Raw genomic sequence first — 22,535 nt, forward strand, 5'->3', positions numbered from 1 at the left:
TCTCTAGGGAATCTGTAGCATTTTAGTAACAAGGTTATATGTGCAAGGCTAAAAACATCCACTTATGGTGCTTTGTAAATGCTTTATAGAAAATGCATCCTGTGGGAATTTTGAACACCACCAAGACATTTGTGTATTTAAGGAAATAATTTACAATGGTAACATTGATTTCAAGAATGAGAAGCGAGGCTGTTCAATGAATAACACTTACTGTAAATAAGTGAAACTTTTCCTTTTCTTTCTTTCCTTATTTATTTATTAATTTCTTTCTTTATCATTAAAAAATGAACAACTGATAACTTACTTGCATTGTTTCATTCAAAAGTTAGTTATCGGCAAGGCAGTGTACTTTTATCTGACTGTATCTAAGAGAATGTGGGGTTTAGTCTTTTTGTATTCAAATCATAGTTCCAATAGAAATATTATGTAATTTTTTTATCGTGTTACACCACATTTCCTTAGAAGGGAACAAATCCACGTTCAAGTTTCTTTTTGAATGGGAAACAAATCTCTTTAACAAAGAGGGATTGTGCTTACATCCATCAGTGGTTATTTTTAAAAACTTCTCTGTTATTATCTGAAATGACAGGTTAGCCATGTATTTATTTTTATTTGCTCATCCTTTTCCAATGAATGTCTTTACTATGACTCAGATGCTCATATTAAAATCTTTGGAAAGTCTCATCTCATATGCCATCGTATGAGTGAAAATAAATGCAAGTCTGTAAATTTATTTCCTAAATATTCCTAAAGTAAACTTAATTCCTAAAGTAAATTTCCTAATTAGTGCCCTGAATCCATGGCAAATAAATGGGGGGTTGGGGGGGGCAGCAGTTCACAGTAATTCAGTTCAAACACTTTCTTGCTTGTGTCTCCAAATAGAATTTGAGCTGTTGTTGAAAAATCTTTGGTAATGCCACAATAAGGTTGCTCTCTCACTTCTCCCCTTTTCCTGGCTCCCGCTGATTTCAGAGAAATCTCTAGAGAAGCAGTTTTCAAAGTTTTCAAAGTCCCTGGACAAATAGCATAGGCCTTACCTGGGAACTTGTTAGAAATGCAGATCCTCTGGCCCAACTGCAGACCAGTTGAATCAGACACTGAAACTGGGGGCGTGGGGAAGTCAGGCCCAGCAGTCTGTGTTTTGACACGCCTTCCAGGTGATTCTGAAGCATGCCAAAGTTTGGGACCCACTGGTCTAGGGGAATGAAAGAAGTTGTGAATGCAGGCCTATATAAAATTCCTTTCCTACAGCTCCAAGCTGACAGATTCATGATGAGGTTGCTGTAGCAACAACTGCACAGTAGGATTGGATAATGAAACTTTGTGAAATTAAGACGCATGAATATTAACCAATCCCATATTCTAGATCACTAAGATTTATATTGGGCAAAATGGATTTTTACTTTTAGCCTTATGTCAAGAAGCACAGTTTCATAAGGTTTTATGTTTGACAAGTGGAAACCATGCCGTTTCTTAAGCATCACTCCTATAGAATTTAGACAATTTTGGTAGAAAAATAGAATTACTCTTAAAGACATTCATCACAGGACTTCCCTGGTGGCACAGTGGTTAAGAATCTGCCTGCCAGTGCAGGGAACACGGGTTCTATCCCTGGTTCGGGAAGATCCCACATGCCGCGGAGCAACTAAGCCCGTGCACCACAACTACTGAGCCTGCGCTCTAGAGCCCACGAGCCACAACTACTGAAGCCCGCGTGCCACAACTGCTGAAGCCCGCAAACCTAGAGCCCGTGCTCCGCAACAAGATAAGCCACCACAATGAGAAGCCCGTGCACCACAACAAAGAGTAGCCCCCGCTCGCCGCAACTAGAGAAAGCCCGCGCGCAGCAACGAAGACCCAACACAGCCAAAAATAAATAAAAATAAATAAATTTATTTTTGAAAAAGACATTCATCACAGAAATCATAAGTAACATCCTCAACAGTGACATATAACCCTGACAGAATTTATAATTGACTTTTCGTAATAAAATATAGTAGCTTTATTTACCTGTAATACCTGTTTCACAGAACACAGTGCTGGGTACCTAATGGCTGTTGAATAAGCATTAAGATATGATTTGTTAAACCCTTGTTTGGCAATTACATGTCACAAAAATTGCTATTAAAAATATATTTGTATTCTGTACTCTTCTTTCTAGTATACGGTCAGTCTAAATTCTAGCACTTTCTGTATTCAAAGAATTAAATTCATTTTAGGGTTTGCATTTTATTGATATGTGCTAAGGATTAGATGCGCTCAGTTAAGCTTCTTCCTGGCCAAATGACATACCCTGTCTCTGATGTCAGTCTGAGAAAATCCTATATAGTGTACAACATCCCCGGATTACCTTATCTAAGTATTACATGGACATTTCAGATGATATGTCTTGGCATGTGGTCATTTTTCATCATTAACTTATTAAGGTCTGTTAAAGCATCTTTTCCCCCTTTTGACACCTTGCCATAATTGAATGCAAAATTGACTGGAAGACTGAATGAATGCCTGATATTCATGCAGTAAGTTGATGGGGCTTCCTTGGTGTCTAGCAGGCACCATGCCCAGATGAGTGTTTTAGGAAAAAGGGCTCTGTTGCTATCTAACATTGGCTATGGACAAGTGACATCTACCCTGTGGACTTCATTTTCCTCAACTGTAAGCAGAAGGGATTCATTACAGCATCTCTAAGACCTTAAACATTTTATGATTCTAAGGCTTAGGGGGAACTGGGGGGAGAATCCAAGCCTTGAAGCATTGCTGAGGTGCAATATACGATTGAAAGTTTTTTTATGTATTTCTTGAAAGAATGAATGAAACAATAATTAGCATAAAGTCAGCCTCATACTTCTTTGGAGACAATGGAAAGTAGTGATATTAAATACTCATAATTTTAGAGTTTAGACTAATGTGTTTTAGGAAAAATACTTTCAAAAAGTATACTTAATGTTTTTTCCTCAGAGTTTTCACATTGAATTATTTCTTCTTAACCCTAAGGTATATTAAATACTTAGAAAAGCCAATAATTTTAATATTTTAAGCATAGGTGTGCTCTGCAGATCATATATATTCTTCCTAGAAGAGAAATATCTTTTAAAGGACAGCTCTCTACACTTTATACTCCCCTGCACTCACTTATTTCATTACATTTGTGCAACCTAAAATTGTAGGTATAAAGCTATTTTGGGCATGCTTTTTCCAGAACCTTGTAAGAATCAACAGGAGCATAATTTTAAGCTACGGAAGTGCAAAATAAGCACAGAATCCTAGCTACCATAAATATAAAGACCAGAATTCTAACTTGGCAAAAACACATAAATACTAGCAATGGGGGAGAGGGACATAAGGACAAAAAGGTCGAATTTTACCAGGTATTTCTGTATGTTTATAAACCTTTTCTCTGAACTTTGTGTCTTCTCAGAGATGGAATTTTGTGAAACCCCTCACACTCTGTGCTCTGGCTACCAGACAGACATGCACAGTGTTTCTCGGCATGGCTACCAGCTAGAGATGGGATCTGATGTGGACACGGAGACAGAAGGTGCTGCCTCACCTGACCATGCGCTGAGAATGTGGATAAGGGGGATGAAGTCAGAGCATAGTTCCTGTTTGTCCAGCCGGGCCAACTCCGCATTGTCCTTGACTGACACTGACCATGAAAGGAAGTCTGATGGAGAGAATGGTAATAGAGCTATCTGTATTGTTTACATAAAACCCAGAGAGGATGCAGGTTTTAGCCTTTGATTTGTTTTCCTTCCCTATGTCTGCCTACCCTTCATTCTGTCTGCAGAATGGAGATGCAGGTTAGCAGGGTCCCATGGACAAGGCATGTACCTAAGTATCTGGCAAATAGACACATACATTTACAATAATAGATGAAGTACTTTTTATTTCTGGTGATTCCCCCGAAGGAAATAAATCTCATAGAGTCAGTAATATTGTGCATGTCTTATTCATTACTCACCTTTCATTTTCATCTTTATTTTCCAGTGCAATACTAGTGATATTTATTTTAGAAGTACTCATGTCATGTATTTTGGCTTTGTATCAATATATGAACAATGAGACGAACAGCTGTATAGCAAGCTTATTATGTATGTGCTCTCTATTCTGATTCAGATTAACCTGCCAAGTGTACAGAGAAAGGCAAATTAACCAGATTGGACTGAAATGATTAAAAAAAAAACAGAAGGTGAACATCAGCCATTTGCCAGACAATAAGTAGTAACAGCAGTGTCATTAAATTGTAGTTATATATTATTTTCTTACAACTTTTAGAAATGGAAAAGTTTTGTCATTTTGATTTGTTGGGAAGAGGTTAATTTATTTTGTTGTCTGCTTTTCTGTCCCTACCGAAGAACAAAGTCCTTTCATAAAAATCACATTACTGCTTATTAAACACATTAATCTAATCTCCTCCTCATTCTGTTTGTCTAAATTTCATAGGTCCCATCACCATGACCACAAAGCCTGGTCTGTTAGCAGTGGCTAATGAGTATTTTCTCAGGTGTCAGAGAGGTAGCCAACAGCCCTGTACCTGCAGCTTTTTCTATTCTATCCTCCTCTGCCTCCTTCAGCCTGTAGGAGACATTGGCCACAAGGATATAATCAGGAATGACATTTGTAATATCACTAAATATCCTATCACCAAATATCCTTGAGGGTCTTGATATTTTAGGTTTATTTTCATGTATGTATGTATGTATTGTTGACTTAGGCGAAGAGTGTAGAGGAGGTGAAGTGTGGAAGTGAGAAGGGAACATATTTGATCTATGTCGTGCATATTCATGTAAGTGAAGCAGCAATAGGATGGCAGCTGGGGGACCTTGGACTAGTCCCTACAGTTTTGGGGCTTCAACTGTCAAACAGGAAAAATAACGACCAAATTTATGTGAAATGGGGTGATAGAGGCTCTCCTGTATTTCAAAGACATTGTTCTTCGTCATCTCACTCCTGACATAAGGAAGTTATAGCCAGTTCACTGGGTTGAAACATTAAAATAAAAGAAAGGAATTTCCCCGTAGTGCTCCACCATTCTTCTACTCCTGCAAGACCCTAGGTATGGGTTTCTTCTGGGGTGATGAAACCTCTGGAATTAGATAGTGGTAGTAGTTGCACAACTCTGTGAAAATACTAAAAGCCACTGAATCGTACACTTTAATAAGAGTGTGAACATTATGGTATGTGAATCGTATTTCACTGAATTTGTTATTTAAAAAATACTACTGGATGAAGGGTAAGGATTGAAGATTGAAGAATCCCAGATGACTTGGACAAGGATTAATTAGTAAAAATGTTTGCTATTACAGGTTTTAAATTCTCTCCTGTTTGTTGTGACATGGAGGCTCAAGCTGGGTCTACTCAAGGCAAGTGTTTCCAAATATTCAATGACAAATTATTTTACCTCACCCCATCCCTGACACCCACCCTACAACATTCAACACTGCCTGTCTGATAAACCACACACAGGCCTGGTTAATTAACCTGTCAAAGATTAGTTTATTGGTAGCTTGTTGGTTTGCTTTCCTGTGGAAGACTTCATGTATGTGTATGTTGATAGTAATGAGGAGGTGAGGGGGGAGCTAGGTAGAATAGGGAAACGTTGATTTAGCATGAAGGCAGAGATTTACATCAGGTTGGGTTGGTTTTGGCCTCATGACTTTCTGTTCTATCAATACATTATCTATGATTTTTTACATGACTCTAGCCATTAACATAGTATATAGTTCAGATACTGTCATAACTTTACACCTAGCAAATGGTCTTGGTCTTTTCCTTCCGACACTCTGGCTTGGCTTAAGAATCACACTATACCTATGTCATCAATTATAAATAACACCTTCAAATGAAGGAAATGTTGTTCATTCTTTTCTGTAGACCTGTTTTTATACTGTGTCATTCCTTAGTGAGGGGACATTGGTGTCCTTTTACTTTTGCCTTCATTGTGCTCATTGTGCTTTGCCCCTTTGCAGAGGGATACTGAAAGCAATATTTATTAATGATTTTAATGAAAATCAAACACTTTGTGGCAGAGGGAATCCTCACATCTGACCACAGGGCAATGACTCAAAATATGTAAGAAACTGGGGGAAATGGATCAGAGGGAAGATATATTAGAATCAGCTTCATCAAAATGCATATTATCCTCCCCTTCTTCCACCACGAGAACTGCTTACTGTGATGAGCCACTATACGCACTGTGTTCACATGCCACGTCCCTTGGATGTGTTAGGAACCTTCAGGAATGTTTGGGGCTGTTCAGTTTCGTTTTGCCTTCAGTCTATAATCAGCCATCTACCTTGATCATGTAACACTGTTTACTGAGACAGAGTTGGAAGACTCAGGAGTAAAGGCTGTGTATCTTTTCTTTTCTTTATAGGTTTATTTTCCTTATGATTTATTTTAGGAACTGGATGCGCGACCACAAAATTGGGCAGGGCGCCGATATAAAACTATGATCCGCTCTGCTAAAAACTAGTCCTTAACTGTAAGCCTCTTTTGACCCAATGTGCACCTCCAAGGGGGACTTCAATAGAACATAGTGATAAAAAGTTTGTATTGTGAAGCCAGACAGCTTAGATTTAAATCCCAGCTGTGTGATCTTGGGAAAGTTGTCTAAAGTTTCTGTGCCTGAACTTCATCATTTGTAAAACAAGGAGAATATTACTATCTACCTCTAAGATTTTGTGATGATTGAATAAATTAATGTATATAAAGGTTTAGAATAGTACTTGTAACATATGAGTACAATAAGAATGTTCACTATTCTTACTGATCAGCACTTCACAATTTCCAAACACACTTTTAATATCTTTATCTCATTTCATCCTCCTCTCATTTCATTCCCATCTGTGGAATGATTCTATTGTTGTCAGCATTTTACATAGGAGGAAGAGTTAAACAGCAATTCAGAAACAAGTTAGCTAAATACAATTGATTGTTTTCCAAATAGCCACTTTTTTCCTCCCTTGGATCATGAATGAATATAAGATATGAACTTGAACAACTTTTCTCCACTCAGAGTTCTGTTAAGTTTTACTCTGCTCCTACTAGTAATTTTCAGTAAGGAGTATACAATTTGGAATCTTATGACTTAGAGTAAGATTTCACCAATTTAGATTCCAAAAATTTTCAGTCAGTGATACCAGGCCTGGCCTGCCTTCAACATTTCCATAGATTCTCACAGAGGAGGTTTGAGTTGAGAGTGTAAATGGTTTTTCTAAAAAAATGTTAATTTGAAAAAACAAGTTATTTTTAACGAATTAACATTTGTGTGCAAATGTGGCTATTTATTTCCCATTGATCTCATACATTCGTGAAAGCAGGCCTAGCAAGGAATCTATTTCAGTAATTTGAGTTTCTATATACTATGTTGAAAAGAGTAAATAGCTTAAAATTGGAGGGATTTATATACTTCACTACCTCAGACTCCATGCCACTGCATCCCTGTGTTTCAGTTAATGTCAATGACATTTTATTTTGTTTCTGTCTTCCTATATACATTCTGATTTTTAGATTATTGATGAGGCAATGGGCACAATATCATGGATCGGTTTAGGATGATTTAAGCTTCACTCCTGTAAATTTGGGAGAGAAGTGAAGATTGGGGAAATTGTTAATTTGGGTGTGCTGTTCAACTGAGAAAGATTCTGAGATGTGATTTCAAAGACACTTTGAATTCTATCCATCCTAGGCTATAATGTCTTGGATTTTCTACTTATATTTCCAAAATCATGTCTGTAAGGACTTATTTCTTTCATTTAATTAATCGATCAAGCCTTTGAAAATATTTATTTTTTCTCATTTTCGTAAACTCTATTTGGTTACCCTTAATTGAATTGAAGTTTCTGATATGCTTTAACCCATGAAAAATTAAAATAAATAACCTTCCATTTCAGTACCGAAACAGACAGAGGTCTGCAGTACAAGGAAGGGAGAGCAGCAGGTAACAGAAGAGAATGTGGATTTCTCGTCTTTCACAGGGCAGTCAGAACACTAAGGCACTTTATTTCCATTCCCTGAAATTTGTCCTAAGTAAACCCTTTGTTGTCTATTGACGCTTAATCGGCTGTTAGGAAAAATGCAGATTTACTCAAGTTAGCTTCAGCCTGAGGCCCGTGAGCAGGACACTTTGATATCAGTCATAATACTTTATTCATTTTACTCCTTTTCTACTCCCATTCCACGTTACTACCAACCTTACTATTCATTATACTTGAGTTGTGTACTTTCTATCTTCACGATGGTTTTTAATAAGTACTAGATAGGAAGCTACTTGAAGACAAAGCCTGGTTTATTCCATATTTTTGCTTCAGTACTTAGCCACTGGATCTGGAGCCCAGTAGGCACTAAATAAATGAAAAATGTGCTTTGCTCTGAGGGGAAGAATTAAAACTGAGAGATAATATATTTTGTAGATCTTCTCTAATAGAAATGCTACAGTGGGTCAAACCTCTGGTCATCTAACACACAACTGCCTCTAACAGGTGATCCAGTGGGCTTTTCTTAGAAGGATTTGGCAGTCCTACTTGAGCATTAACCTCAGTGATTAGGGTGTTCCTCAATAATTACATTTGACTCTACATTAGGTTGGAGGAAAAAACTATATCAACAGCTAAATCTGAATAATCAATTTCCAAGAATGTGTTTCTCACATATGGCCTAAATGAAACACTTGGATTAGAAAATGTGAAAACGAAATTGCTTATCAAGAAGCTAAATAGAGGGAAATAGGTAGAGAAAAGACATTTATAACCTTTAATAAAGTATAAGTTGCAAAGAAATTATTTATGGCTATGCTCTTGTTGATAATGCTATTTCTATGTAAGCAATACTTATTGAGCACTTACTCTTCGCCAGGCTCTGTATTGGAGACTGGGGATATATAAAAGATGACCAGTACATGATCTCCACCCCCAAGGAATTTACAGTCTAGTGGGCAAGATTGATGCCCTGTTAATTAGGATTGTTTATTATTATTTATTATTGTTATTGCAGGTAACAGCTTGAGCTAGCTTAAAGAGAGAAAAACAAATTCATAAAAAGGGCATGTGAATGCTTCATGGGACCAGGACAAAAGAAGGAACTAGATTAGAAGAATTGCCTGGGCTTTGCCTCTTGCTTCTGAATCCATTTCCTTCAGTCCTGTCTCTGCAGATTTACTTTCTCTAAATCTCCATCCACAAGGCAGGCATAAAACCTCATACAGTTCTCCAGTTTATATTTCTTCTGTTCAGGAAAGAAGTTGAGATTAACTGGATGTTTTTCAATGCCGTTTCTAAATTCCAATGAGACAGATTAATTTTCCCAGCTTGAGTCAGATGTCTACCACTGGTCACATCAGCTACAACCAGGGAGTAAGGTCAGCAATACAAATGTTGCTTTCTGGGAACCCATCCACTGGATTCTTGGAGCAGTTTGCAATGCAGGCGGTCAGAGTCAAGTGAGCATGTATACCCAGTGAGGTCTACCAGAGAAGATAAAGAGCTAACTTTAATATGATTTAGTTAGTACCCTGATAAAAAAATATGTGCAGCTTGCTATGAGAACACAAGGGATGTGAAATCATTTATTAAAGTAAAAATTGCTGTATTAATGCAATCTAAATAACAATGTTCTCCGGACGGTGAGTGATTAAGAACATGGACTGCGGTATAAGATAGATCTAGGTTTGTGCCATGGTTCTGCCACTTTACTGTGTGTCCTTGGACCGGTAGCTAAAGCTCTCCAAGCCTCAGTTTCCTTGTCTGTCAAATGGAGACATTACCTATTTTAGTTTTTGTATGTGAGGATTAAATGAGAAAATGGACATATAGCACTTTACAGTGTTTTATATTAAATTAAATGCTCAATAAATCTTAGTCGTGGTTATCTTTCACACAACAAGAATTTATTATGCATGTATTGTGAGGTAGGTGCTACAGGGTGAAGTCTCTTTTATCAAGGATTAGCCAGACATGCAATGTGGCTTCTGAAACATCTGGTGTCCCAGGAAACTCTAGCGTAGCAGAGTTCAGCCTACCTTCTCATTTCAAACTGGGTAAAATTCCTTGCACTTGTCTTACCTTAAATAATACATCATTTTAATAGCCAACAATCTTGTTCTGCTAAGTAGAGAAGACTATGAGAGGGAATTCAATGAAGCACTTCAACCTGGTTGAGGGTTAACTTTGTACTATTGTATGTCCTATTGTCATTGTAGTAGCCCCTTAAGGTAGAGCTGGAATTTCAGTTACTCAGAAGCCCTGTTGATTTCCATGATTGTTGGGCAGCTGAGCTCCCTATGCACTGCTCAGGAACTTTACAGGTAACAGATTATCTGATACAATCCCATGATAGCCAAAAAATCCGTTAGTACTACTCCCTATTGCTTCTGTACTGCATACCACAGAAACCTGGTAATATACCATGTACTACCAATAAACACCATACCATCATAGCCATGCATTTGTCATTCTCAGACCCTGGATTGCTTCATCGGAACAGCAGGCAGGAGTGGTGAAAAAATAGCTAGCCTAACACCTGGGTTTCTTGAATGACATATAATAGTTATACCCAAATGAGGAGTTATGCCTTCTGATATTTGACCATGTGGGGCCATTCATGTGCATTTAATGGAAGGGATTTGTTTGTTCTACACTTCTTTCTTTTGCTTTTTTTGTTTTCCCTTGATAGTGTAAGTTATACAGGACACTTCCATAGCCATAACAGTTCCTCGGGAACCATCTGAATGTCGAAGGAAGTGTGTGAAACAATGCAATGACTTGGTAATAGCTTTGGCAGGAGCCCTGCCATATAACTGACATCCTAATGGCTCTGTTGGATCCATTAGGCATGTATAAGACAGTGCAGATGACTTTGTAATGGCTCCTTTGGAGACGTTACACAATCAGAGGAAGAGTGTAAGTCATTGGGATCACTTTATGTGTGGGTGAGACACTTCTGCGTTGACCATGATACTCTTACAGTTGAAAACAATTTTGATGATATTGAAATTTCAAGCCATTATAAAGTTAGATATAACAAGCTTATATTTTCCTTTTTAGTAGGGAATTTTAACTACTATTTTTTTAGTATGAAAGTAATATCAGCTGATGGTTTAAAAATTAAAACAGTAAAAACATGTTTAAAGTGAAAATCCTCTCCCTCTTTACGCTTCTATATAAAGTATAAAAGTCATAGGTTTACAAAGATTCCATCGTGCATATGCAAGAAAATAAAAATTATTAACCGGTATATAAATCTTTTAGGTAATTTTATAACTAGGACTTCCAGTTGTATCACCAGGGCAAGAAATTATCAAGACACTCTTGAGAGGTAGCCAGTGTCAACAGTGTATTATGTATCATTGCCCAAATGTTCTGTACATGTACAAATGGGATAACATAGTAAAAGAAGACCAATAACTTTTTTCTAGTTAATATTATACCTATATAATATTAAATATATATAATGTTAAATTATATCTATATAATATATGTAATATTATCATCTAGTTAATATTATATTTTCCCATGTTTGCAGTATAGATCTGCCTTATTCTTTTTTTTTTTTTTGGCCACACTGAGTGGTTTGTGGGATCTTAGTTCCCCGACCAGGAATCGAACCCAGGCCCTGACAGTGAAAGCGCCAAGTCCTAATGCTGGACCATCAGGGAATTCCCCTGCCTTATTCTTTTTAATAGCTGTATAGTATTCTGTTTCTGTATGTATCATTTTTTACTTAGTCCCCTGTTTATGGAAATCTATGTTTCCAGGACTTTGATATTAAAAACAATGCTGGGGCTTCCCTGGTGGCACAGTGGTTGAGAGTCCGCCTGCCGATGCAGGGGACACGGGTTCGTGTCCCGGTCTGGGAAGATCCCACGTGTCGCGGAGTGGCTAGGCCCGTGAGCCATGGCCGCTGAGCCTGTGCTTCTGGAGCCTGTGCTCCGCAACGGGAGAGGCCACAACAGTGAGAGGCCCGTAAACAAACAAACAAAAAACAATGCTGTACTTAACATCTTTGTACACATCTTTTTGCATACCTGTTGGATAATTTCTTAGAAGTAGAAATGATGGGCTAAGGATATGTACATTTGACATTTTTTATAGATATTACCAAATTTCCCCTTTAAACAACCAGTTTATCTTCCTACTAATGCTATATACTACTAATGCATCTGTTTTCCTGTATCCTTTTCAACACTGGCAAGGAATGAAAAAGATTTCTAATACCCAATCTGCTAGATGAAATATGGTATCTTTTTGTGCTATTATTTTGCAATTTACTTATGAGTGAGCTTGGGCATCTTTTTGTATGTTAATGGACCATATACATTTCTTTTTTCTAAATTGTCTGTTGACATCCTTTACCAATTTTTTCTATTTGAATTTTTCTATTTCATTTTTAATTAATTTTTAAGTTGAAGTACAGTTGATTTACAAGGTTGTACTAATTTCTGTTGTACAGCAAAGTGACTCAGTTATATGACATACATTCTTTTTTTATATTCTTTTCCATTATGGTTTATCCCAGGATATTGAATATAGTTCTCTGTGCTATAAAATAGGACCTTGTTGTTTATCCATTCTATATCTAATACAAATTTTCATATTTCTTATTAATTTTCAAGAACATTTTACATATAAGAGGTAAAAAAAAGCCTTGAATGCATTATGCATGTTTCCTAGTTTTTCATTTGCCTTTTGAAATAGGGTCATATGATGCAGTTGTGTTTGTAGATATAGAGCTTTATATTTTTAAGTGGTCAAATTCAACCATCTATACTTTATAGCTTATGGAAGTATGTGAAGATTAGATAGATAGAGAGATAATAGATAGTAGGTAAAGATACAGATATAATTGTTAACAATATTATAATGTCCCCAATTCTAAAAGTAAACTGCTTGAAAATTTATTTTCATTTTAGGTTAGAATATAAATATCTATATACAGATCATAAATCTAAATGGATGGTATGCATGAATGTAGTGTGCATCATGGTTATATTTACCTGAAAACAGACTTCAGTGTGGAAGTAGTTTCAGTATAAATACAGCATAAATAATGTAATTTTTAAATTAGAATTTTTTAGGTTAGTCATCATGATTGATCTTGATATATTGTTTAACCACTTATTTATTAGTACATTAAATAGTGTACTAATGAGTAGTGTACTAAGAAGCCAAAATGAGTTAATGTGGGGAATTCCCTGGCAGTCTAGTGGTTAGGACTCAGCGCTTTCACTGCTGAGGGCAGGGTTTCAATCAGTGGTCGGAGAACTAAGATCCTGCAAGCCGTGAGGTGAGGCCAAAAAACTCAACCAACCAACCAACCAACCAACCAAACAAACAAAACCCAAAATGAGTTAATGTGCTTACAGTACAGCATGTTACTTTATAAGGATCCATGCAACTTGATATTTTAGTTGAATTAAAACATAGGCATGTTCATAGTATTTTAAAATATATTAGTTAAAATGAAAATATGTATCATAAAAATCTAGAACTAATGAATAAATCCAAGAGCCAATTCTGGGATGGGGGGCATAAAATAGATAAGACAATCAAGAAAATGGGAGACAATAAGAAATAAGCATGTCAAAATAACTATAAATAAAGAGGCAACTGCTTCATAAGAGACTACTTTGTGTACCTCTTTTAAGATATGCTTGAAAACATGGGTGGAATAGATGATTTTATAGAACAAATATGAATGACCAAAATGTTCTGAGAAGATAGATAAATATAAACTTTCTAATTTATATTATAGAAATAAAATTTCCAAAGAACCACCCAAACCAAAAAAAGTAGCAAATGTAGACAGTTTCATAGACAAAATCTGCCAAAACTTTAAGGAACACATACATCATTTCAATGCTACTTAAATGTTTTCAGAGCATAACAAAAGTGGAAGCTTCCAAATCTTTTTTTAATTTTTTGAAAGGAAGAAAAGCAATGAGATCTAAAGCAGAAAAAGAAATCACAAAGTAAATCTACAAACCAATTGTAGTTGTGAATACTGATGCAAAATTTTTAAGTAAAATACTGGCAAACAAGGTCCAGCAATATAGTAAAAGAATAATACACTACAACTAAGTGCAGTTCATACTAGGGAATGCGAGGATAGTTCAATACTAGGAATTCTGTTACTCTAATTTATCATATGAATAGATAAGTATAGATAAACCATATGAAAAGTTGCACAGATGACAAAAAGGCATTTCATAAAACCCAATGTTGTATTAAACAAACACATAATATTTACTCTCTGCTTGATACTGTTAAGTATTTTAGATATTAATGAGTTTAATTCTCACAACCACTCTATGACTTAGGTACTAATAACATCCCCATTTACAAATGTGGAAACTGAGGCACAATGAGGATAAGTAAAAAGTTATTCAGCTAGTACGTGGCAAAGCCAGGATTTAAATCCAGTCCGATTCCAAACCCTTGCATTTATCCACTGTACTATACTACTGCTCATTAATTTTTGATAGAGACTCTTAATTTTAAAAAGTATATAATATATATAATTTCTTATGTAAAATCACAAAATCCAGTTTTACTCTAAGTGAGGAAACACTACAAAGATTTCTGTTAGAATCAAGAACAGAAAAAGGATGTCCATTTTCCCCAATTACTTTAAACTTATAATGAAGGTAGCAACTGTAACCATGAGAAGAGAGACTGAAGTAAGAGGAATAAAATTAGAAACAACGAGGTCAATTATTATTTGTAAGTTATACAGTTGTATATCTAAAAATTCTAAGAAAACTAAACAATAAATTAATACAAATGATAAAAATTCAGTAAATTAATTTGGTATAACATTAGGACACCAAATTAATAGTTTTCTTCCATATAAATCACAACCAATTAGAAAATGTGGTTGAATAAATTATTACTTTTACAAAAGCAACAATGACAACCAAAATGCCTAGGAATAAACTAGCAAAAAGACCAAGACACACACTCATACACACATACGTTTACACACACAAACACAGACACACACACAACAATGCTATTGAGGAATATAGAAGAAAACGTAAGTAAATGGAAAGCCCTACCCTGTTCTTGGATGATAAGTATCACTATCATAAAATTCTCCCTAAATTAATCTATAATTCTAACATAGCTCCAATAACAATATCAATTGGTCATGTAAAAACTCTGATTTACTGGCGCTAATGTTCAAATGGGAAAAAAAAAACCAACATGCAAGAATACCTTGAAAATATTTGGAAAAAAACATAATGTTGTGATAATAAGTTTGCCAGATGTTTAAATATATTTAAGTTCATTTTAATTAAACTAATATTCTAATACATGAATAAAGTGTTAGAATGGCAAAGGAAGCCTGCAAATGGACCCAATACAAATAGGAATATAATATATGATAATGCTAGCATTTCAGATCAATAGGGAAAACATGGATTGTTTAAAAAAGGTGTTGAGACAATTGGGTAGCTGTCGAGAAAACAATAAAATTGATTCTCTACCTCACTTCCTACACCAAAATAAATTCTGGTGAATCAAATTTTAAATGTGAAAATAAATAGTAGAAGGAAATTTGGGAGAATTTTGTCCTAACCTTAGAGTAGAAAAGCTTTTATAGATATAGCAACAACAAAAAAAGAAGCCATAAACAAAAATGTTGTCATGCTATCTGTATTAGCATCCAAAGACAAAGGGTTAATTTCTCTTATGTAAAAAGTATCCATAGTCAATAAGAAAAAAGTCTCAACAATAAAATGAAAAATAAAGTGACTCTAGGCCATAGAAAAGGAAATAAGAATGGTTCATGAGCCTATGAAATATGTTAACCTCACTCCTAAGAGAAATGCATAATAGAACTATGTTATTTATCACTGATCACATTGGAAATAAAAAATTTGATAATATACTTTGTTGGTAAATGTGTATAAAATGTTGGTTATAGGAGTATAAATAGATACAATCTCTATGAAAGAAAATTTGGCAATATCTAGCAAAAAATATACCTCCTTTTACTTAGCAATTTCACTTCCCGGAATTTATCCTACAGCTAGTCAATGGGTATGCAGTGAAACGTGTGAGGATGTTCATAGTAGCATCGTTTGAAATATCTAAAAATCAGGGATATCAATCAAAATGTAAATCAGTAGGAGGCTACTTGTATAGTTTATGGTAGAGTCATGCAATGGAATACTCTGTAGCCTTACAAAGAGTGAATATATATGGTGGAAGGAGAAGTGGAATGCCTTAGCGGAAATGGCACAGGGAGATTTCAACTCTGTTGACACTATATTTATTTGCATATTTATTTATCATATTTTATTTCTTAAACTAGGTGGTAGGGGTACATTAGTGTTTACATTATTGCTCTTTATACACTTTTATGGATGTCTGAAATATTTTTTCATAAACTTAACACAAACAAAATGAGACAACTATGTATCGAAGTAAAGCAATCTTCAACATACATCATTAAACAAAAACCACAGGGTTTGAATCATCGTATATAGAAATGGCCTTTTTGTCTGTGACCCAGAGTAAGAAATAAAATTTACATTGTGACCCAATTCTTAATGAATCTATAAACAAAAATAAAAACTAGAAAAAATTTTCATAAGACAATACCTACCCTTACTATGAACAGCGCACTCTGACATTTTCTGTTCTGTTTTATTTCTTGTCATTCTAATGTTAACTGTGATCCATTAAATTTATTTCTTAACCAATTCATAGGTCACAACCTGCAACTTAAAAACTGTGGTGTCCAGTACACTACACTTGATGTGTGATTTTTTAATGGAACAACATGTATATATGCTTGTAGATGTATAGAATTTCTCTGGAAATATTCACAGTAAATGGATTATTCTGATTGCATTTGTGGAAGGGAACTAGGTGACTGTGGGATAGGGTTGGAGGGAGATTTATTTTCATCTGTGCTCTTTTGCACTTTTAGAACTTGGTACCATGTGTTATTAAAATTTTTAATTTAACATAACTAAAAAGTAAATAAAATGACAATGGTATCAAGGAGGAATGAATCCAACTCACTTGCTTTCTAGACCACTTTTTAAAAATAACCAAATGTAAACTAGATAGCTAGTGGGAAGCAGCCACATAGCACAGGGAGATCAGCTCGGTGCTTTGTATCCACCTAGAGGGGTGGGATAAGGAGAGTGGGAGGGAGATGCAAGAGGGAAGAGATATGAGGATATATGTATATGTATAGCTGATTCACATTGTTATACAGCAGAAACTAACACACCATTGTAAAGCAATTATACTCCAATAAAGATGTTTAAAGAAAAAAAAGAAAAATAACCAGTAATTAATTGCTGCTTACAGGGTTCTTTCCAATGTTTGAAAATAAATGAAAAAAATAAAAGCTTCCCTAAAACAAATGAGCGCAAGATTATTAAATATTCCCTTTATGGCAGTCTCCAGGTGTAGCTCTTGATTTATTTCTTTAACACAGCTTTTTTGGTGTGTGTTCCTTGTAAAAATAAGATGAGAAACAAATCTATTAGACCAAGGGTAATATTTTGCTCTTTACATTACCATTAAGTCACTTGCTCATTTTAATTGTCATTATGAAATTAGAGCCCTGTCTATGGAAGAGCCATATTCTTCTATTTACTTGGAAAAAAGCTATGTTTGGAGATCGTTTCTGCCTTACAGAGAAAGCAAGGAAGGCATGGAAGTATTGTTATCCAGCCGACCAGCAGTTTTATGTTTAAAAGTTGTCTGCCAAAATGAGCAGTTTTAAAACAAAGACAGCTGAGAATTTCAAACCTTTCATGTAATATATACCATACTATTTTCCTTTGAAACCAAAAACATGTATTTGTCATTTAACAATTTCAGCAATGTACACATAATTGTGTTTGCATGAACAAATGACTATTATACTAGGCGGTTGACTTTAAATAGCATTTCTTTATTCTCCAAGGTCTATATTTTTAATTTTTTGTTTTCAGTTTTATTCTCCTATCATCTAGAAATTTGTGTTTAAATAATTTTCATTTATTTTGTTGTTTGTAAGTGCAAAACTAGTTTTTTTGAGATAACTTATCTTTTATTTTCATTGTCCCTTGGCAAGTTTATATTCGCTGCACTAATCCTGCAGCTAGAGAGATTGTGTGGCCTGTAGAAATCTTCTGTGCAAAAGTTTAATAACTTTTACTATGAGAAAATTGGCAGCCTTGTGAAATAATCCAAGAATTTCCCTTCTGCCACATTTTTTATAAACCTTGGGTTACCTCTGCTAAAGAGGGGCCAAGACAAGAGATGGTTAAAACTAAGGGAGTATCTCATTTCCTGATGAATTCATGAGTTTTCTGTGCTTACTTCACCTGGCTTCCAGATTACCATGCTCCTAGTTTTCCGCTTATCTCAGTAGTCACTTCTCTGTCTTGTTAGCTGATTCTTCCTCTTCTCTCTGACCTTTTAATATTGTAATGTCCCAGTGCTGTCTTTGTCCTAGAGTCTTCTCCATTTACACTCACTCACTGAGTGATCTCATTTGGTCTTGATACTTAAAACACTGTCTAATACACAAATGAGTCCCAAATTCATATCTCAGCCAAGACCTCTCTTCCAACATCCATTTTCAACTTACTTGATGATTGCACCTGGATGGCTAATGGGTATCTTAAATTTCACTTGTCCAAAACTGAGCTCCTAACCCTCCCTCTACTTCAAACTTGCTCCACTTGCAGACTCGCCCATTTCAGTTGATGGAAATGCCAGCCTACCACTTGCTCAGGCCAAAAAACCTTGGCATCGTCCTGAAAGCTCTTTCACTCTCACACCTTACATCCACTCTATCAGCAAACACTGTTCCTTTATTACCAACCCTACTGCTATCACCCTTGTCCAAACCACCATCATCTCTCGCCTGGTTAATACCCCCTAATAGGTCTCCCTCCTTCCTAGAATGATCCTTTTAAAATGTCAGTCTGCTCTGCTTAAACATATTGCAGTGGCTTCTCATTTCACTCAGAGTAAAATATTTACAGTGGTCTAAAATTCCCTCCCTGATATCTCTCTGACCTCACTTCCTTCTACACTTCCCCTTATTATTCCTGCTCCCACTTCAGTGGCATCTCTGTCCCTCTCCAGAAAAACTGGAGCACACTTCTGTCTTAGGGACTTTGTCTTAGCTAAGTCCTCTGCTTGGAACTCTCTTCCTCCAGATCTTGCATCTTTAACTCTCACACATCCTCAAGTATCATCTTCTATATAATTTACTTGTGTACTGTGATGATTGTTTATTGTCTGTTCCCCCCATCAGAATTACAAGTTCCATAAGGGCTGGGATCCTTTCCGTTTTGTTCACTGAAGTATTTAAAGCTTCTATCAGAATAGTTTTGGACACTTAGTAAGTATTCAACAAATATTTTGAACAAATAAATAAATATAGAGATGTAATTCTTGCTATATATGTTTTGACTGTGTCTTTGCACAGAACTGAGTAACTGTTTTTGATTGATTTGAACTGTTATTTCTTGCACAATTGATTTTTTTAGCGCCTTGTCTATATGCGTAAACCAATTTGGTTTCTGAATGATTTGATCGGTCAGCTCAATAAACTCAGTAGTTCTTAAACCCCTTTGTTAATAGTTGAATCAGTCAGACCTGTTTACTTGTTTCCTGGATTTGTTTAGTTTCAGTTTGTGATGACGGTACTGGCTTTTATAGGTAAAATATTCAAGCTAATTTATGCATGGAAAAACCACTGCAATTGATATGCCAAATCAATGCATGTAGACATAACCATATTCAATCACAATTAAACTACAAGTCAAATGAGTATTGTAGGAGAACTTTATAGTCAGCATAGTTGGTTTTAAGACTAAGAAATAGCAAATACCAATCGGTTGCGTATCCATAATTAAATAAATAAATAAGCGCATACATATATCTTTTTGAGTGATTTATGAAAATAAGCAAGTCAATCAAAATTGTCAAGCAGTTTGATTCATTTAAGACATTGCCTAAGTTGATATGTTGTCTGACTGAATTGCCTGGTCATTCCGGTGGAAGTTATTGAACCTTTTGTTTATGAAGACACAACCATATTTTGTCAAATGACGCATCAATTGATTTTTTAAAAAACCATTCCAATTAGAATTGATCAATCAATTCAGTCAAAATTGAAATGTGAGTCTATAGGACAGTCAAGTCTAAATTAAGACTAGGATAAGAAATTATATGAAGATGTTAAAGTGAGATTTTACTAATCCTGAGTCATGTCAGAGTTTGAGGAAGTGTCTGTACAAGTTGAAAAAACAGTGGGAAATGAAATTTCAACGTTTCAGCCTTGAAAGAGTCATGAACCCATCAACTCATGACATTTTCACCAGTTCTTCCATACTTACTGGTGTCAAAACAGTGCCACAACCGATATTGAAGTACCTCAGGAAGGAAAAGCAAGACACAACAAAACAACCACAAAAAAGAAAGAAAGGAAGCAGTAGCTCTATGAATTAAGTACTTGATATATATGTGTTTACTTACCCACGACATATGTGCATAAATTATTTTAACCTTTGGCTGCTTTCATTTTAGTCCTGGATCTGTAGGATACCGTTTATTAATTTGTATAACTTGCACAGGAAGCAGTAAGGATTTGGAAAGTAATTTTATCTTTTCCCTCAAGTGTAGTTTTCTCCCTGAGCTCTGTCATTTGTACATCAGACTAACACTGCCATTTTTATCAGCTTCAGCCACAAGAAGGTTTATCAAGGTGTTTCTGTTTCACTTCTTGTTTCTAAGGAGCTGCCTGGAACTGGAGTCACGAGTCTGCTAAATTGGGCAGTCATTTGGAACTTGTTTTTTATCACGTTCTTCTAAGAACCATAATTTTCTAAAAAGAAATTAGCCCAAGGTAAATCTCAGCAGAAAAGTGGTTTTCTCTGATAATGGTTTGCCTCCAATGAAGAGGTTGGTCTTTACCCACAAGAACTAGAAAGAATAATTTGGACATATTTTCTTATACCTTATACCTTGGGCCTGTGAGACTTAAAGAAATATCTTGCCTTCCAACAAGTTAAGTTTCAGTTGTTCCAGATTGAATTAGTGTAAATAAAATAGAAAGAAGAGCCCTAGCAAATCAATACTGCATTGGTAGTAAACTGGAAAATACTGACAAATTATCCTTTTAGGCCTTAGCGAGGTTTAATCTAAACATCGTTTTCTCCTGACAGTATGAGAGAGAAGAGGGTAATTTATTACACAGTCCTGATATGGATGAGAAAAGACTGCTGCTTGTTCTTCACTGTTCTGGCTCTTTCCCTCTCCATGCCAGTTCAATTTTTGTTTTGCTTCAGAAAATCATTCTCCAATAATATATTTATAGGTCTTGTAACTTTAATGCATAGTAATTGCTGCCTTATCATGGTGCATTTGAGTACTGGCTAGCTTGTTTAAGAATGTAGATTTTTAAGTGCCCCTTTGAAGCTCAGGTGTCTCTTAATCCCCACACAAAGCATGCTCTTAAAAAGCATCATATGCAAATCTTTTCATAGTTTACCTGCTGTAGGGGATCAGTATATAAACTAATTTTTTAGAAAATCTGGTCACATTATCATGCAAATAATTACCCTGCTCCCAAATTGATGATTTTCATGACTTGGGCTTTTTGTTTGCTGGATTTATTTAAGGTGGCCCCTATTTCTAGTGCAATTAAAACTTATTAGTCATTTGCAGAAAAGGAGAAATTTGTGTTTTTTGACGGAAAAATATTTAGTGTTTCTTTCAAGTTTCTTATGATTTTAATTGTTTCATCATATAACTCTTATTCTTTGTGATAGGTGTGAAGTTCAAATATGTGAAATGTGTGGGAGAAAAAATTAGGTCAGCAATTTGTTCATCTTTTTTCTGTTAAATAAATTAGTTGTGCTAAATGTCACATTTTCTAACATGGATATGATGAAATACATTTTTAATTAACCCAAGAGGGATATGGACATAAGAAAACAAAACACTTGCTCCAGGCAGGATCATTTCTCAAGATACTGCATTGTGAACAATATTTAAATTACTGGTTATATTTATCCCATGTATTTTGCAAAACTTGAAGTCTTATATTAACAGTGCACCTCAACAGTTAGAGTAATAAAGAAATGAACCTCAAACTTTTCACACATTTTGGGGATAGTATGTATATTAAGTAGTAATAAATGTTTTCCTACATGATGTACCCCATACCAAATTGAAGCCTTACTATGTTTAATGGCTCATCTAGGCTCCAGAAATATTTAAACTCCCAGGTACCTCTATCCAAAAGATTAAAAAATTAAGATGGAAATGGTGAACATATTTACAAAAGGAGGAATTTTAGTAAGAAACTCAGTTAAATTTAGTTTTATTGGTTCAGAAGGGAAATAAATTTCTTTTGGGAAACATTTTCTAGAAGAGAAAAATATATTATGGATATATGATTGGACTATTAAATATAAATGTTGCAATCTTAATCTTCTCTAGACCAAGCCATTGTGACAAGATTTCCCTATATAATTAGCAGCACGCTGCATATGCCGGTGAGTTAACAAG

The 22,535-nt window shown here is 35.3% G+C and overlaps 1 protein-coding gene across 8 annotated transcripts in view; it reads left to right on the top strand.

Annotated features, from left to right (window-relative positions):
- The window catches only part of TENM1 (teneurin transmembrane protein 1), a 799,512-nt gene that overhangs the window by 305,228 nt on the left and 471,749 nt on the right, over window positions 1–22,535 (top strand). For all 8 annotated transcript variants that reach the window (XM_060002255.1, XM_060002258.1, XM_060002259.1 and 5 more), the window contains 2 exons: window positions 3,419–3,679; window positions 5,307–5,363. In XM_060002255.1, coding sequence (XP_059858238.1) covers window positions 3,419–3,679; window positions 5,307–5,363 — 318 coding nt within the window. The remainder of the gene's footprint in view (window positions 1–3,418; window positions 3,680–5,306; window positions 5,364–22,535) is intronic.

The sequence above is a fragment of the Delphinus delphis genome, chromosome X, assembly GCF_949987515.2.
Source record: "Delphinus delphis chromosome X, mDelDel1.2, whole genome shotgun sequence".
Taxonomy (NCBI): Eukaryota; Metazoa; Chordata; class Mammalia; order Artiodactyla; family Delphinidae; genus Delphinus; species Delphinus delphis.